Source organism: Lissotriton helveticus, chromosome 2_1, assembly GCF_964261635.1.
Source record: "Lissotriton helveticus chromosome 2_1, aLisHel1.1, whole genome shotgun sequence".
Lineage (NCBI taxonomy): Eukaryota > Metazoa > Chordata > Amphibia > Caudata > Salamandridae > Lissotriton > Lissotriton helveticus.
Genome location: NC_136059.1, coordinates 1,788,974,527 through 1,788,992,868, shown reverse-complemented (window position 1 = coordinate 1,788,992,868; position 18,342 = coordinate 1,788,974,527). Strand labels below are relative to the sequence as shown.

Here is an 18,342-nt window from a genome sequence, read left to right as displayed (position 1 = left end):
TAGATAACAAAGAACTTACCCCCCCCCCCTCCAAGCCTCCAAACTGCCCGCTCGGCCTGCCTTTTTTAATTAAGTGAGAGTCTCAGGTTTGGTTTCTTCCATTTTAAAAGCAAGATGGTTGGGGCAGTTTTTCCTTACATGCATAAAATGAAAGCTTTTGGTACTTCAGAGGGCCTGCTGTTTTGTTTTTGGAGGGCAATTACTCAACTCTCCTTACAGCCCGATTTATTACTGGATTGGTAAAAGAATTGGGAGAGGAAGGGTAGCAAACATTAAATTAATGGTTCCAAGTTAAGGCATTTTTATACATTATATTTAATGATTAATGTTTTTACTTACTGGCTTCTTGTTCTACGGTTAGGGGTTTCAGTAGCAAATTTGGGGAGAGTATGTGGACTAACGGCTAGCGCAGTCGACCTATAAGCTGGGTAACTGAGTTGGAGTCTCGACAGGGAGGATCAACATACTGTAATTCTGGGCAAATCACTTAATCTCCATGTGCCTAACAAAAAAAAGGATTGTGTCCATCTGTAATGCAACTAGTGCTCCTGTAAAGCGCTCCGATACCTTCGGGTCTAGTTCACGCTATGTAAAACTCCCAAAAACGAATTTTCTGCTCCTACATCTTTCTTTTTTTAAAAAGGGGGGGACCATAATTTGCCTCACGCTGCTTTTCTCCTCCTTCCCGATGCCTCACTTTTCTTCAGTCCTTGTGCCTCGAGCTGCTCTGCTCCTCCCTCTCAGTCCTTGTGCCTCACTCTGCTCTTCTCCTCCCTCAGGCCTCATGCTGCTCCTCTGTGGGCCTCCCACTGCTCTTCTCAATTTCCTTCTGCCTCACTCTCCTCACCTGTGCGTCATGCTGCTCTTCACCTACACTCCTTCCTTATGCTTCATGCTGCTCCACAAACAATTCCAACCCACATAATTCCAATACATATGCATTCATGCACTCCATAACACATGGATAAAACACATTGCCATTTACAAAGCCAAACGCTCAAATCAAACAAATGAGACCAATTTTTGTTTACCATGTTGTTCAAATGATTGCACTAATACTTTACACATTGCCTCTTAAACTACGCCAGACTGCTGTGCCAAGCTACCAGAAGGTGATCACAGAATTTAGGATGTGTTGTGACTTAAATGGACTAGGATTGTGGCTCCTGCTGGTCCAGGTTGCAGACCTCTGCCAACCAGAAACCCAATGTTATCACCCACATTCACAAGCAAATCTTTCAGCTACCTTCTGCCTACTCAATATTCCACTTTCTACCCCACACTAAAACCTTTCGACTCTTATTCTATTGCTTCACCAGACATCCCTCTGATCCAACAATAAGGGAAAACCTTCCCCCACTCAACCTAAAACCATTGCTCCAAACCAGTTTAGCCACTCCGATTATCACACCCAATTCTAGCCCCTTTCTTCTTCAGCTTCACAACCCACCAGCCCTTCTCATTCGACTTACACCCTCAAGTCACTACAAAATGAAGCCTACCACCACAACAAAATGAGACTAACAAAATGTATCTAAACAAAATTTCACTCAAACATCCTAAAATACCTATGTGCACCCACTCCGAAATCCAACATAAGTTAAACCTCTACCTTCACTTTACAAGCAATAAATATACCAGTCACTCAGTACACACTTACATGTTGCTGATCCATTGCTGAAGTCAGACAAATTTCCCTCATGTTCCACCCTTCACCCATACACTTTAAGCATAAGCAAAATCCTTCACAACACTTCATAACCCAAGCCTACTTTTTGTGCAACTCCACTACCCATCTCCTCAACTTCAACCACTCCTGCCAACAACCCCCCGCCCAGTGAAAAGAAAAAGCCTTTTGCAGGGCGTTCAGAGTAACTACTGCCAACAGAACACACCCTACAACTTCAGAGTACGCACTCTTCTGCAGCACACATAAAAGTACCATATTGGACTTCTCAAAAGTTAGGTTCAGTCAGTTAATAACGGACTCATGGCTAGGGGGGAGGGAGGATATGGCACCTGTATTGCCTTGAGTAGTTCCACCAGGCTATCAAACTGAATCCCAGCCAGAAAGTAGGGGGGGTGGTCATCCATTTTCAAATGAAAGAAAAATGAAACCAATCTAACCTAAATGCTACACCCCAAAATCCTGGTCACTGGCCCAGACATAACCAACAGCCAATTCTCAATTCCACAGCCATTGTAGGAACCTACACTTATCCAAAGGATTACTCTGGTCACACCAATACCTGGTCATGTTTCCACTCCAGTCATTAAACCAGGTGAACCCCCACCTACAACTAGCCTTTGCCCACCATGCTCGCTGTTTGGGCTTCTTTCTTCTGCACCCTACAAGTCCATCTCATTCCCCACCAGTGTATGCCCCTGCATTTTGTGCGCTTGCTTGGGGACAGGGGTGAGCCGAGTATCCAGAACCTGGATCATGTTTGGCTTGTCCGGCACTGGCCTTTCACAGTCGTCTAGCTTATGCCGATGTTTTTACAAAATGGTGTTAGGACATAGCCTCAGCTCGCAACTTTTTTTTAATCCCAAAAATGAAGTTGTGTGCAAAATTGCTTAACTTCTTTAAGGAATGTATGTATATATTTTAACTGAATATTTTGCAAGTGGGATTTAATTTTTGAACAGCTGATCTTTAGTCATTATCCTCTTGATTAGGAATGTGTCTTGCATTATTTGGTCCTTCTTTTACAGGCTGTGCTTATTTAATTTTTTTTATCCCAAATTGTAAACTTGCACATGATTAGGCTGCTCTTACTTGTTATTTGCACAGTTCAGGAAATGCCCTGTTCTCTCATTGTTTGCTGCTAATTCTAAACTTTGCTCCTTGAAAGTGCTTTACGTTGTCTCGGTTGCTTTCTATTTGCTATTTGCACAATTCTGGATATGCCCAGTTTCCTCATTGCTGGCTGCTAAAACCCACACTTATCCCTTGAAACGGTTGTATCTTGAAATTTTTTACTAGCTTGTTTCCGCTGCATTACCACATGGTTTTATTGCACTTTATTATTAATTGGTGTGTAATTTTTAAGTGGACCTCATTGGAGTTCCAAAATTTTAATAAATTGAATTGACAGGGGTGATGAGATTCCGCTCTATACTGGTCTCCTCATGGTGTAGTACATTATAGAGCAAAGTTCAGTCCACTTGGCTATTGGTGCTCTTCACTTTCAGAGACAGAATGCAGTCTGTGGATAAATAGCACTTCTACCCAGGAAGAACACAAAAGAAGCACTCCTTTGCCCAATACTGATTATGTAGTTTTTTTGGTTCTTTGAAAATCAGCACTTCTAGATAATAAACACTTGCTGTTGTTTACAATCCCCCCGCAATGTGCAGGCCCATTTGTTTTGCAAGACAAACCCATTGCTTTACTGTGCTAGTTTAAAGTTTACAAGCATATTGCTTAAAACAGAAATAAGTGATAATGTATACACCGGTTGATTCTTACTTCAATGAAAGCTTAAAATCGACTTTTGATTTATGTTCCAAAGCAAATCTGCTTTCCCTGCTGACAGTCCAGCTTGAATCATTCTACAACTCTAATAAGAACATGGACTCAAGTTTGTGGTATTCAGGTCAATACACGTGACCTGTAATGCTGTGGTCTTATTGCATGGGTTAGCACCAAAATAACTGCATGGTAGCACCATGGTTAACATTAGCCCTCCATTTGCAAGTTGTGGGTTGGTGCTGGCCAATGAAATGAGAATGATGAAGGGGTTCAGGACCAGAGCCCCCATGGAAATGGGGGCTAGGCAACAGTTGGTTTCTCCTCCAGGTCAGCGCCATAGGATTCTCCAAGCGTAAAGAGCGAAACCTGGGCTAAAGCCCAGTTGCGTAAATCTGCTAGCTTGAAACTGTCCCTAGCCTGCCACCCCTTCCATGCGCCAGGACCATTACAGAATACCCATTTAGGATCCAAATTCGTAACAACTGTTACCAGGGACAGACTGGGAAACCAAAAGCAGCCCTGGCAAACATGCTCCAAGCAGCACTGCTCCCTTAGTCTCCTTGTGGAATCTCCCCTTCTGTCCCCTCCGGTCGCCGAGCTCCACCTTTACACTCCCTCCCCTTCAAGCCTCACCTTGCCTGTTCCAATTAGCCTCAGGAAGCTGGGAAGTTAGAGGCACCAGGACTCTCAGAAACAAGCCTCCAGCCCACCGAGGAATGTTCAGTGGGAATTAAAGGCCTGTCCAGCAGACTGCTGCTCACTTCTGGTAAAGTGCCCTCTTCACATTAAAGGGAGAGCACATTTTACCAAGCGCCCCCCCCCCACACACCACAAATATCACTGATGAAATCAAGTATATGGAAGGGATTTAAGTGAAATACTTTTATTAGAAAAATAAATTCATGCCTAAATAATCAGTCCCTTAAAAGGGCCTGCGATACCACTGGTTTTTATGAATATAAATAAAATATATATAATATGCGAGTTCCAACAATTTCATATATGCCATGGTCTTAGAACAGAGCAACAAAACAGATTTACACAGTGCAAAACAATAAATGTGTTAAAATCAGCAAAGCGCTCTCAGTTTTGCTTTGATTGCAGCCTCGTTAGCTCCTTTCACTGTAGCAACCTAAAAAAAAAAAAAAGAGAAAATAAGCTACTAGCTATTGTAGACACCAACATCACGGCTTAAGGACAGGACAAAACATCCTCGTCTCAAATGTGAAGTGTAAGCAAGAGTATAAAAACCCTTGTGATACTATAAAGAGATTAACAGTGCTCTTAGTAGCTCACTCCAACCAGGGGAGTGAGAGCAGGCAATTTTCTTTAGAGAAGACCATATTACAATCCCTCATGAAAAAATTGGTATGGTTAACATTTTTTAAAAAACAATACAATTGTAAACCTTGCTGTTTTTCAATTTTTGTTCAGTCCTTACACATCCAAATGAGATCTGTAAAATTGATATTTTTCTAGTTCTCCGTGAAAGAAAGCAGTTTCTATTCATTTCCGGCCAAACCCAGCGGCCTCTGAACCATCCATCGAATCAAATTAGCAGAAGGGTACCTCAAATATACCTGCACTAGCCAACATTGCAGCTAAAGAGTCAAACCACAATACAGGTATTTTAATTTCCATTGCTTAGTGTGGCACTTGATTCCAGTTTTCTACAAGAAACAAAATGTTTCAGCTGATAGCAAAGTTCTTAATTTGCGGTCTAAAGAGCTTCAAATTCTGATAGAAAAGCAGAAATCCACACAAACCTTCTTAAAATCCTTGATGAAAACGAAGGTGGGCATTGCTTCTATTCTGTATCTTTCGGCCAACTCCTGTTAGGAGGACACGACAATATAATTCAACACATTAGTTTAATGGTAGACGTAGTTCTAATTGAAATGACAGTTTTCCGGCAATGCCATGCCTTCTAGACACCCGGCGAAGCAAATCACGACTCCAGGAGTCACCATCTGCACCTGTAGCATGCCACAAGTTCAGATGCCGTTACCGCCGTACATTACATTAGGTTAATGGAGGTTGATGCTAATGCATCTTCGAAGTACATGTGTATATTGGCCATACATTTCAAAATCAAGTCGTGGAGACTGCCAAGTCAGCAAAGAAAAAGTGATTCAAATGCTCAGGTTGTAGAAGCTAAATTTAACCCTCTCGTTAATTCAGCCATTTGGCCATTCAGACAGTACCTGTGCAGGGTGACTAAAAAATAAATACAAAAATAAAGGTGCTTTTCGGAGAGTCTCAAAACTGCTCTGCTCAATTTGGGAATCTAGAGAAGAATAGTTCTAAACCAAGACCGCAAAAATTTTAAACTAAAAAGAAATTTAAGTAAACGCAACCCTACTTTGTTTTAGCCTGCGTCAGATCTCTCTGGCTAACACCAAGTTAATCCCTCCACCATCCTTTTCAATCGAAATTGACAGACTAACATGTTCACTTCTGAAATTCCATAGTAAACTATACTAATATACTACCCAAATAATTGAACAACATATCCACTACTCAAATTACTTCCATTTTTTTACTATACTGATTTTCAACAGTAATCCTTTATGGGTTCCGGAGTGGCGTGCTACTTGCCAGAAAAGCGCTTCAACACCCATCAGGAGTAACAGGTGCTATATGAATGCAAATCTTTCTTCACCTTTTATCCGTCCACTATCCTTCTCACTGCAAGTAACTAATATCCACCACTGAAATTACTTCATATTTCACCATATTAATTCAACACTAATCCTTGTAGGCTTCCTGAAAAGTGTGCGTCAACAGGCGCTATAAATACAAACCTTTGTCCTCCTCTATCCTTCTGCTATCATTCCAAATAACGGACTAACCTATCCACCACTTAAAATGTACTTGCATGTTTCACTATACTAATTCAACACTAATCCTCTATGGCCGAAAAAGCGATTTGACGCCTCGTCAGGGGTAGTAAGCGCTATATAAATGCAATTACAATACCGTATCAGTGTTAAGGGCTCCGTTTTACTTACCGGGTTGTCATCAACATCCACTTTCAGAAATACTACACCACGGTACTCCGTGCTGAACTTCTGTAGAAAGTATATGATGAAAAACAAAGTTATGCACGTCATGGACACTCCCACCTGCTAAGAAGCATGCGTCAAGCCACACTATACACTTCATACCTTTGAACATACGAATAAAAACATTTCGTGTATGGCATTTATTTATCGTCAAACACCAGCACGAAGTAATATGCACCCGGGACGAGTAAATAATTTCAGAATACTAAGAAACCAGACATGCAAGAACTGATGCAGACTTAAGACTTAATCAGTTCAATAAAAAAAAAAAAATGCATGGCAATCAGACCACAGTAGAAATGGCCCTTTTAAGGTGCAGCCTCTTTGTACCTCTAGTGGTTAAATTAGTATCAAAGTTTGTCTTTGGACGCACTTTAAGCATTTGCATCAATTGGGCCTCTTTGTCCAGCTCCAAGTACATGTGTGAATCGACCCTTCAGCTAGTACCTGGTGACGACCAATAACAGTGCACTACAGAGGACATGCCTATGAAGTGTAGTGTCAAGTCCTCTTTCTCTGATCAGTACCCAATCCATAAGTGGGCTCTACCTTCTGGTGCTCCCCACTTGCAGAAGAGTAAAATGAAGGTTTCACGACGGAAAACAGTATGCGGTCCTGTAGGACACCATTGGAAGTACTGAAGAAGTGTTTGGAAATCTTGCTGCCTTAAATGTCTACAGCACAAGAGCATGAAAGTTTGCGTCAATGTAGCAAGTGTTTGCTGAGAGCAAAAAGTCCTCGAAATACAGAAGTTAAATTCAAAACGTTGATAATTAGCATGGGAGGATATGCATCCATGTATTGCAGAATTCTTACAACCTTTCGGCTATGGATTGCAGTACCTCTTCCCTTCTATCCAAAACTCATCTTTACCACCTTTTAATACAAGTAACTGTCACCACAACTAGTCTAGGAAACAGCAGCCTCCAAGGTATGCCGCCATGAGTCTCAGAGGGTTTAAACAAACTGAGGACCTGGCAGATCATGGAGAACTGTGCTACCTGCATACAAAAAAGTGAAAAGAAAAAAAACCCACTCAAATGTGGCCATAAATGCACAAAATATGATGGAAACAGCAGAGTGTGCCTTCTTACAAGAAGAGCAAGCATGGAGAAGCGGATTAGATTCTTAGGAAAGCCCTCACTCGCCAACCTAGTTGGTGACATGATTCATCATCGGGCCCCACCAGGAGAGGCAGAGTGCCTCCCCGGTGTGCTTCAATGCCAGAATTACTACAGAGCTGAATTTGATTGAGGGACCTAGCTGGCTACACTATATTTAGTTAGCAGAAAATGTATATTTAGGCATTGCTCCATGGTGCTCAGACACTCTTGGAACCTGTACTACACCCAAACAGCGTGTCTGTCACCTACAACAGCTACTCACCTACAACATCTACTCCTCCAGCTTTACTGCTGAACTCAGCAGTGTTATTGGCCAATAGCACACAAGAGATTGTGGGTTTACCCTCTTAACAATTGGCACCATTACAGCAGTGGACCAGGTCTGCGAGAGGTCCACTTTACAGATTGCATTAAAACAATTACAAAGGAGGGGGGGCCAGAGATGCGGTGCAGATCTAGAAGGGTCCGTAGGGACCTCATCCGGGCCTTGTTGGGTAGACTTCATTGTCTCTAAGATTTCAACATACATAGATAAGGCTACGGGGAAGACCACTTCTTCGCAATGTTGACCTTGGTGGGGGTTGACAGGGGCTATTCAAGGGTTGTGGGACAGGTGAAAAAGTACTTTGATCCGCCTCAGCATGTAAAAGACTGCCTCCTGTGGAGGGTGATGGTATAATAGCCCACCCCTTTACCCTCCTCGATTGCAGGTACCCCAAGATGGTTAGTCAGTGGAAAGAATCAGATAGCTTAATTTAGCTTTGATAGCCACCAGGTGGGTGTAAACCGGTTCAATCTTGCACTGAAATGGGGTCCTTACGATCTCTATAAAGGGTGTCTTTTACACCCTGTAGAATATACTCTTCTGCCAAACCTTTGGTGAGCTTTGGAATGAGATTAGATACGCAGGGCCTCTTAAACTTGGAGCTTGGACACTCTTCTTTTGCCTGTGGCACCTGGCACCTAATCCGCTGCATTGGTTTTCAGATAAGTCCCCTGGTGCTGATACTAATGAAGAGGCACCAGCAGGTATTGGCTCGGTTGCTTCAGCTTTGACTGCACATCTAGGACGGTACTTGCCGCAACAGGTGTTTTGCACCAAGCAGGACTGGTGCAGGGATTGGAAGGTCAGGAGAGCGACAGATGGCGCTCCGCCAGCTCAGTGCCTTATGAGACTACCCCCACCGCCCGCTTTAAGCAGCCAGGAAAGATCATGTTGCTCCAGAGGAGTCCACCGTGGTCTTGCACTTTACCATGTTAAACAGAAAACACTGGGGACATACATATAAAAAAAATAATAATTGTGTGAACTGAGAGCAGGGCCACCCTTGCCAGGAGCACAGGGTCTAAAAGCAAGTGGCATGACATGGTCAGCGAGAAAAAATATATAAAGCAGGGGTGACTGACTCGCTGGTATGCGTTCATTATAGCAGTAGCCAGGAACATCGCTCGCGTTGCAGTGTCAGTGCGTAAACCGGCACTTTAGAGACAAGGTGCCACCACCCATTCGAAACGCAATAGGTCTTGCATTTTGAGTTAGAGCTATTGAAGCTCTAACAGAAGCTCTGAGCTGCACTCCTGAGGCGGAAAGCCGGGAGCCAAGTCACTCTTTTAACTTTAATGGTCACAGATTAACGTGTGTAAATTGTTGTTTTTAAAAACACTTACTTGTCAGAACTTAGCTGCTAGAGACAGCGGAGCCAGCGCTGACATAGCACGCAAAGCGACAAACACTGCTCGCGTCACGAGCAGAGACCACGCCCCTTTTTAGGCCACACCCCCCGGCCCTCATCCATTGGCACAGTATAAATCATGTGCATCCCCCGGTCGCGCAGCAGGCGAGCGCAGCGGGCGCAACGTTTGCGCACCTAAGGCAAGCCCGTCTGCGCCCGTCCGCGACCGACACCAGGGGCCGCTCCCCCTGGCCAACCATCATGCCAGCCCATAACCTATCACCCGCAGTCTCTGCGCCAACTAAACCAAACAGTTGGGCCATCCTGTCTACATGCATGGGACCCCTCTACCCAACATTCCGCCTGTAATCAGTGCGGTTTTGGTTTCTCTCATGGTATAAAGAATCCCAAATCATTCTCTATGCTGCTGCTTAACGGTCGTTTGCTTCCTAAACACTCTGCGGAAATCTCTCTATTGTTAGAAGAGAGAAGCCCAGACGTTTTTTTCGCCACAGAGACCTGGTTACAGGAACACTCAGAACCTGACCTGGTGCAAGCACTTCCACCTGGCTACCAAATACTCTGCCTCGATCGAAAAAAGGGTGTCGGCAGTGGGCTAGCTATAATCTATGAATCAGATTATATCGTCACCAGTACCCCTGTAGACTTCCCTGACTGCGAATGCCTTCCTTTTTTCATAAAATTAAGTGCCACACATACCTTTTCAGGTATGCTTATATATCGTCCTCCTGGACCACAAAGGCAGTTTGACAGATCTCACCTCCATAGCGGCAAATCTTGCAGTTAGCACTGCCAATTTTACAATTTTGGGTGACCTTAACATCCATTTGGATGACCCGAATGACTCTATAGCAAAGGAACTATCCTTAGGCTTAAGCGCCCTCGAACTACACCAGCGTGTCACTGGGCCCACCCATCTAAAGGGTCATCTTCTGGACCCCGTCTTCAGCAACTGTAATAACCTTCACATCGGAAATTCATCTCCCCTTCCCTGGTCCGATCACTCATCCCGCTCACCTGGACCCTGCCCGCTCACCCCCCCCCCCAAACCCCCGATGGCACAACGATCACGCAATTGGTCTAAACTCCACTTATCTGAGTGGGAGGATCTCCTACAAGGTACCAAACCCACTACCACATCCATCCCCACCCAAGACAATGATACCTATAACCTATGGATCACCAGCTCCCTTGATAGTTTTACCGCTAGAAAACTACCACCCCAAGCGGGGCAATCCTACAGCCCCGTGGTACACAAATGAACTACGAGAGGCCAAACGTGTTTGCAGACGACTGGAGAGGAAATGGCGCCTCAGTTACCTCCCATCACACAAATCCAGCTACAGAACAGCAATTAAAAACGACAAAATGGAAATTCATCTAGCTCAGGCTAAATACTTCGAACTCAAGATCGAGAACGCAGCTTCTAAACCGAAAGAGATCTATCAAATAGCCAAAACACTCCTACAACTTCCAGAACCATCGAAGCACCATAACACTCAGACCCACTGTGAGGAAATAGCAGAGTTCTTCCACCAGAAAATAGAAACCATTAACTCTTTTTTCCCCCACCCCGTCACTCTACCCACAGATCTCACCAACACAGGGTGTACGACAGTCCCTTCCCACGATCTCAACAGCTTTCCCCCTTTAGACCTTACCAAGTTGGAGAAACTTATGGGACAGGTTAAATCTGGATCACCCACTGACCCAGCACCCCCCAGTACTCTCACCCAGATCACACATCTGATCTCGCCCACCATCTTAGACCTGCTCAATTCCTCTCTCCAAACTGGCATTGTCCCTCTTTTATGGAAAAGAGCAATGGTCAGAGCCCTGTTAAAAAAACCTAATCTTGACCAATCTAACCCTGCTAACTACCGCCCCATCTCCCTCTTACCATGGCTCAGCAAACTCCTCGAGAAGCATGTCAACTCCGTTCTCACCGACTTCCTAGAAATCAATAACATCCTAGATCTTTCCCAGACCGGCTTTAGGCCCCGTCACGGAACGGAGACGGCACGGATTGCCGTGACGGAGGAGGCACGAAGGATCCTGGACGATGGTGGATCCACGGCCATCGTCCTACTCGACCTAAGTGCCGCCTTCGACACTGTTAATCATAATATCCTGCTCCATCGTCTTGAGGGAATAGGACTGTCGGGGACCGCTCTCAGCTGGATGAGATCTTTCTTGACTGACAGATCCTTCAGGGTTTGTGAGAAGGACTTCTCTGCCAGTAGACCTCTTAATTGTGGAGTACCTCAGGGCTCCTCCCTGAGCCCCACCCTTTTTAATGTCTACCTGCGTCCCCTAGCTGATGTCATCCGCCCATTTGGTGTGAAGATCGCCTCTTATGCGGACGACACGCGCTAGTGGTATCATTGGACCCCCCCCTGAACTCTCATCACAGCCTACACAAATGCCTGGAAGCAGTCGCCACCTGGATGTCCGGCTCCTGCCTCAAACTTAACGGGGACAAAAGAGATAATGCTCCTTGGAAACAACATCGCAAAAACCATCGACCCCATCTGGCCTCTCTGTTTAGGCAACCCAAGGAGCAAATCAAGAGCCTGGGCATCTGGCTTGACCACACCCTCACCTTCAACCATCAGGCTTCCAAGCTAGCTGCCACTTGCTTTGGGTTGATGAGACTGCTTCGGAAAATTCTTCCCCTCCTCCCATTCCACTCGAGACGAATTATGGTTCAAGGATTGATCCTCTCCCGCCTCGATTGTGGTAACGCTCTGTACCTTGGCTCTCCCCAATTCACACTCAGACTCCAGGTTATTCAAAACTGTGCGGCAAGAATCCTCCTGAACATTCCTCGCCGAACCTCAGTAAGAACAAGACTGAGAGACCTTCACTGGCTCCCGGTGAGAGCCAGAATCGAATTCTGGAGCATGTGCATTGCACATCGCTCTTATTGGGGAACAGGCCCCCCCCATCAACTCTCCCCTTTTGAAAGCATATCAGCCCACCCGTTCTCTCAGATCCGCGACCTCTCACCTCGCCACAGTACCACGCATCAGGAAGGCCAGATGTGGTGGTCGATCGCTCTCCTACAATCTAGCTAGAATCTGGAACTGCCTCCCTCTCCACATCAGATCCGAACCTAACCTCCTCACCTTCCGGAAAACCCTTAAAACCTGGCTATTCAGCAAAACCTCGCCCTAAAACCCCACTCCGCCTCCCCCTCCCGCCTCTGAATCAGCTCAAGCTCCCTATAGCGCTGGGACGCCCCTGGGTAGCCAACGCGCTTTACAAATCCTCATTCCATTCCATTGACGTAAATGGCATTGCCTTTTAAGCTTGTGTTATAGAGTGGAGGTTTGTGTGGAATTATGTGGATTGGAATGGTGTGCATTTGTGTAGTGTAAGTGTGGTATGATGTGTAGTAAAAAATGTGTATAGTAAATTTGTGATGAGAGCACAGTGGTGTAAAGTTGTGTATGGTGGCACTGCTTATATGGCAATGCAATAGAGTGGAGCGGTGCAGATTGTAAAAGTGGCGTAGTGGTAAAGAGTAAAGTGGATTGGCATAGAGTAAAGCGAGACATCAGCAGCCTTTAAAATCCCAAAAAGTGTAAATTCAATCACTAGTTACAACTAAAATAATCTACGGCAATGCAAAACTAGTTATGGCTAAAGTTAAGCAGTTTCTCCTTGATGTTGCATGTTCGCTGGTCTAACCTGCATCCAGTCGAAGAATTGCATATTGGGACCCACAGTTAAGTTGGAGGATGCTGCGTTATAGGAAAGGTCTCAGAAAACTTCTGCTTTGTATGCTTAATTTGAGTGGAGAAGTAGGTGGTCGTGGGGAAGGAGGATGTGTTGCAGTGGTCATTGGACAGAACAGCCGACATCAGGCCTGGGGAATAAAGTGTATCCTGTGATTTTGAGCAAATCACTTCAGTGATATCAGTAAGGTAATCGGAAAAACGGGGTTTTGTCAAAGTGCTATTCCCTAGTTGTGGGCACTACCGAACACGAAGACTACTTGTAACAAAAACCGTCCGTGTACACGTTCTCACCTGTAGAAGCCCATGTGTCTCATTCAGTCTGCACCCCCTTTGAAGTCTGGGGTGTACAGCCAGGGCATTTCACTAGTGAGAGGAGATAAGAGATGCTGCCCTTAACATCCAGAACACATGCAGAGGCTGCTGCATCAGTGAGGAACGAATCCGGCCAGCTAAAAAGGTTGGTTTGGTGCAAGGTAAAGAAAGTGCTCACCAGACCAGACCTAAAAAGAACGTGTGCACTGAAGTAATAAATGTACAAATGTTGGCGTCACTGAAATGCGGAGGCAGAAAGCAAACGCTTTTACAAAATTCACATGCTGCTCAAATGTGTCGCCTAGCAACCCCCGGCCCTCCTATAAAAGTTAATAAACTCCAGCACTTTAATGCTTGCTTTACTGTGATGGGGTAAACCCTTCAGCGTACGAGCAGAGAGAAGCCACTGTGTCTAGAGTTACAATGCCTTTCAGATGAAACGAGTGGAACTAGAAAAAACACCTTAAGAGGGGGGCAAATCGCCACCTGTGGTTTTTCTAGTTCCACGATATTCCCCCGACCACCCTGCCTATATTCGAATCGGGAACCCTATTTTCTTGATTATAGGAAGCAAATGGGGTGGCCTAGCCCAGCCACCGACAGGCCCACCCTTGTCCCAGGCATGTCCTGCATTGCGGGAGAGCCAGGAAGACTTGGAGTACCTTGTGGGCAACCCTTCGCTACCCATTGTGGTGCCACCAAGTGCAGTGGATTGTTGGGCTGCTGATCCCATTTCAGGGGACTGGTGATGCCGTAGGGAGGTCAGAGCCAGACATCAGATTCAGCAGGGCACAACACCATACCTATTTGAAGTCCTTTACAAGGTAGGGGATGCCTTGATAACTGGGTCCCAACACATAGTATTAAAGAGGAGCTTACTTACCTGAAACACAGGTGCAATCGTTCTGCATGGCCCACACCAAGACGCAGTGAAGTCTACGACGACCAGCTTCGAATGGTACCGTGCCAGGATGTCATCAAACTGAGCCTGGGAAAAAAAACAGATTGGTAATGTAATCATCATTGTGAAGTTAGAAAGACTTCTTCCAGTTACCTTTCTAGTTCATCTGGCCTATAGCAGCCATGACCGATGCCCGCCTCCTACCCTACACAGAGCACTCTCTAGCCAAGGTTCAGCTTTTGAGCTGCAAACAAGTGATCTGAGGAAATCACCCGGGATTGTTTTACATACGAGTTTTACCCCAAGACAGATTGCTACCTGCAAGTTATAACAACGTACACTAGTTGGCATAAGGAACAAGGCCCTTGTGATATTCAATACAACTCTAATCTTTTACGAATTCACCTAGTGCTAAATGATGGCACTCCACCGTGTGGTGCAATTCCACCTGAAACATCTTTGCTTTTAAGAATGTAAAATCAGAAAATAAGTTTTGGTTTGCATCATGTGTTTAGCACTACCTAAGGAGAAGCATGTCAAGTTAAAATGAAACTTGTGAATACTTTACTTTTTTATGTACCTTGCAGATTTTCACATTCAGATGCAAAAGCAAATTAAGTGAGTTTTACAAACCCCTATGTTTGGAACCTCGAAGTTGCATTGAGACTATTCTACATGCCACAATCATGATCCTCGGGTTACTCCTGAGGAATGTGCAGGGACCCATGACATGCACCCCTTGTTCTAGGCCGAGCTCCGATATCTAGTGTGCGGTTTATTACAGACTTAACGAGGTCTTCTGTAGAGAAGCAGATGTTAGGGACGGCCTGAAGGACACTGCGTAAAAGCCACACTTGTGACGTATCTAATCAGTTCTCTCCCATGGATGAGCGTGATGGCAAACGTGTTTATTAAGGAGCAAGGACAGACCAACTTAAACAAAGCGCCTAGCATGAGGGAAGGTCAAAAAGAGACACTTCAAATTGGCCATTGACTGGCAAAAGAGCGGATAAACTATTAGCCACACATGACTATTAGAACAGTTACATTAACTTACAGTCGCCTGCTGAGACCTAAACCCAACGCTCCTTAAAGCCCAAAGTGCCTGAAATTGACTGGAGCGTCACAAACACGGCTATGAACACGAAGATGTGTTTATTGCGCGCTCACGAATCAGATCCCATTGGCTAAAAGCCCAAAACTAGTTGCTAGCCTGGAGAAACTTGGCAGCTGCGTCTAACAGACACAGGTGAGCCAACAAATTAACAGGCAGAGCCGAGTCAAGGGTCTGGCTCGGATATCAGAGCACGAGCCGAGCCCTGAAAAGGTTTGCTAAGTAAATCATACAACTACCATCACTTAGTATATGATAAAGTCTATTCAAAACTCAATGAGTTCATTCCCTCAACATGGGGTTAGGCCTTGAAATAAATCACATGACACCGCAGCAATAAGAATGTATCAAGAGTGATAGTTCTCTAATGGTGCATGTTTAAATAGGATCACTCATTTACACGCTGTACTGGACCCAGATTACACAGCAACCACAGTTGTATCAAGTCAAACAAGTATTTGTACAACTTGTAGTCTGAACCCACATTCCATATGCGTGCGATAATGAAGAAAATTGTGCACAAGATCACATAATTAAGCATGTTTTCTGGTTTTACTTTGTAAAAGACGGGCAGTCAATCGGTATTCATTGGATTTCATTACGTTAAGGCTTTGCTTTTACCTCCATGCTTGTTTCTGGAGGTTTGATTTAGAGCGAGTTTAGAGCTCTTCACATGAACCCCAGTTACATTAGGTCACACGGGTGAGATTAAGGCTTTGATGGGAGTCACAGGATGTGGAGCCGACGCCGAGAAGGGGACCAGGTCCCCCGGCTCCAGAGTCGGCAGCTCTGGCCCCAAGATCACACATCCTGGGTGGAGCGAGGGAGAAAAGCAGAGCCGCATAAAAACTCGAGATTCCGACAATACCACGAGCTGGGCCAGAGCCGGGCTTCCGCTTTCGGGGATCGCCAGTCGCACGCCTATTAATTAATACTAAATTAGAGAAATAGTCTTACACTGCTACGCCGAATCAGAATTTTAATAAAAATCCTTGCCAAGTCAACAGTTACGCCCCTATCGCTTTTTATGGATTGTTTTTTGTTTCAACAAACGAGCACTAGTTCTCCCTAGCCCTCTTCCAGGCCTCTCTCCAAAAAAAAAAAAAAAAAAAAAGAAGAATTACACAGCCCAGATTTAACAAGAGACTTACCACACTCCTGATCTTCCTCACCATGATGATAACAGGCCGAGCGTAAAAAAATGCAATAGAAAATCTGCTCTATTAGCGACCAGACAAACAGCACAGAGCCAAGATAAGTACTGCAGACGCGCTACACGAGGGGCTTTTAAACCGGTGAGAGTGGGCGGAGCCGCGCCGCGGTGCCTCCTGTGGGGCCGGGATTTCCGTTTATCTTTAAACAAACAAAAAAAAATAAACTTTACTTTTTTATCCGACATAGACGTTGCGAATTGAATATATAAAAAATATTTTTTTTAAAGCTTCGTTTTGTAGATATACAACTGGAATGCACACCGATAGTGTAGTGACGGTCTAGCTACGCACGGCACGTCGGCGGACGTGACGTGCGGGCAGCCAGGATTGGCTGCGTAGGCAGGGGGCGTGGCAGGCGCGAGGAGCGCGAAAACGGAGGAGAGTGAGTTGGCGCCGGAGCAGAGACTCGGCGCTCTTTGGGACATATAGTTATATATATATATATGTAGAATAATAATAAAGAAGCAATCCACACAGAGCCTGGCTCCTGAGTCATCAATGAGTGTGCCTGCAACATTACAGTGGCGACGAGGGTGGGATTGAAGACCCCCAGCAAGGCAGGACCACTGACTCGACCTGAGGCGACTAGCAAGCACCGGAGGCTCCAGGACCACCACACAAGGGACAGAGGAGCAGGATCACCCGGTGCCGGACAACAGGTACCCCAAAGAGCGTGGCAGAGCCCAGCACACAGGAGGGTGTGGCGCAGAGGAATGAAAAGGGGGGACAGGCCCCAGGAACCAAGCAATAAGGCAGGATAAGGGGCACCGACCCACGCAGCGAACAGCAGACCCAGGGAACACGCGCTGGAGGGCTCACAGGGAGCTGAGGGGGCCGACACAGACAGTCCCCGCACCCCAGCAAGCGAAGAAGAACAGGACGACACACCAGGGAGTCCCCGCAGCCAAGGAAGAACACCACCCGCAGAACAGAGAGAGAAGATGAGCGCGCAAGCAGGTTACGCGATAGCGCCGGTACAGTTCTTGCCCCGGCCAGGGGAACCCCTCATGAAATGGGAGGACTGGAGAGAGTACATAGATAATTTCATAGGTGTCCTGGAAGATGAGAACGATGAAGAGTTCAAACCTCAGAGGAAGAAGCGCATATTGCTACTGAACCTAGGCCCGGAAGGTCTCCGGATATACAAGAGCTTAGTTCCGAAACAGAGAACAACCACCGACGATGATGTGTACGCACAGGCGCTCGATGACCTCAATGAACATTTCAGGCCGGCTGTATGCGTGTCAGTGGACAGGTTTAATTTTCAACAGAGGAAGCAGAAGCAAGGAGAAACAGTGGAGGAGTACGTGGCAGCGCTGAAACGACTGGCAGCCACGTGCAAATACGCCAACTGGGAAGAAGAGTTCATCAAGGACCAGGTGGTTATGCACACTACGTGCACGACAGTGCAGGACAAGCTATGGGCGAGTGGGGACACCACACTGAAAGAGGTGCTAGTCATTGTAAAAAGAGCGGAGCTAGCTCGTCGATGCGCAGAAGTGACGAAGAAAGACATGGCGTCCAGCACGATGGTGAACAAGGTAGATAATGAAGGGCCTCGAAGAGAGTATCAGAACAGGAAACCAGCGGAAAGAGGGCCCAACAAGTGGCAAAGCAACGCAAGCACGTCAGGGAAACAAGCAGGGAGCAACAAAAAGCCATGCTACAGGTGTGGGAACTGGTCGCATGAAGCACATGAT

General features: G+C 45.7%; 1 protein-coding gene across 1 annotated transcript; it reads right to left on the bottom strand.

Annotated features, from left to right (window-relative positions):
- Nucleotides 1–4,447: 4,447 nt before the first annotated feature.
- Nucleotides 4,448–16,603, bottom strand: LOC144820322 (thioredoxin-like). Its single transcript, XM_078677894.1, has 5 exons — nucleotides 16,580–16,603; nucleotides 14,297–14,401; nucleotides 6,487–6,546; nucleotides 5,242–5,307; nucleotides 4,448–4,607 (listed from the first exon to the last, which is right to left on the bottom strand). The coding sequence occupies exons 1-5, from the start codon at nucleotides 16,601–16,603 to the stop codon at nucleotides 4,545–4,547; spliced, it is 318 nt and encodes a 105-aa protein (XP_078534020.1). The 3' UTR covers nucleotides 4,448–4,544.
- Between the last annotated feature and the right edge of the window lie 1,739 nt (nucleotides 16,604–18,342).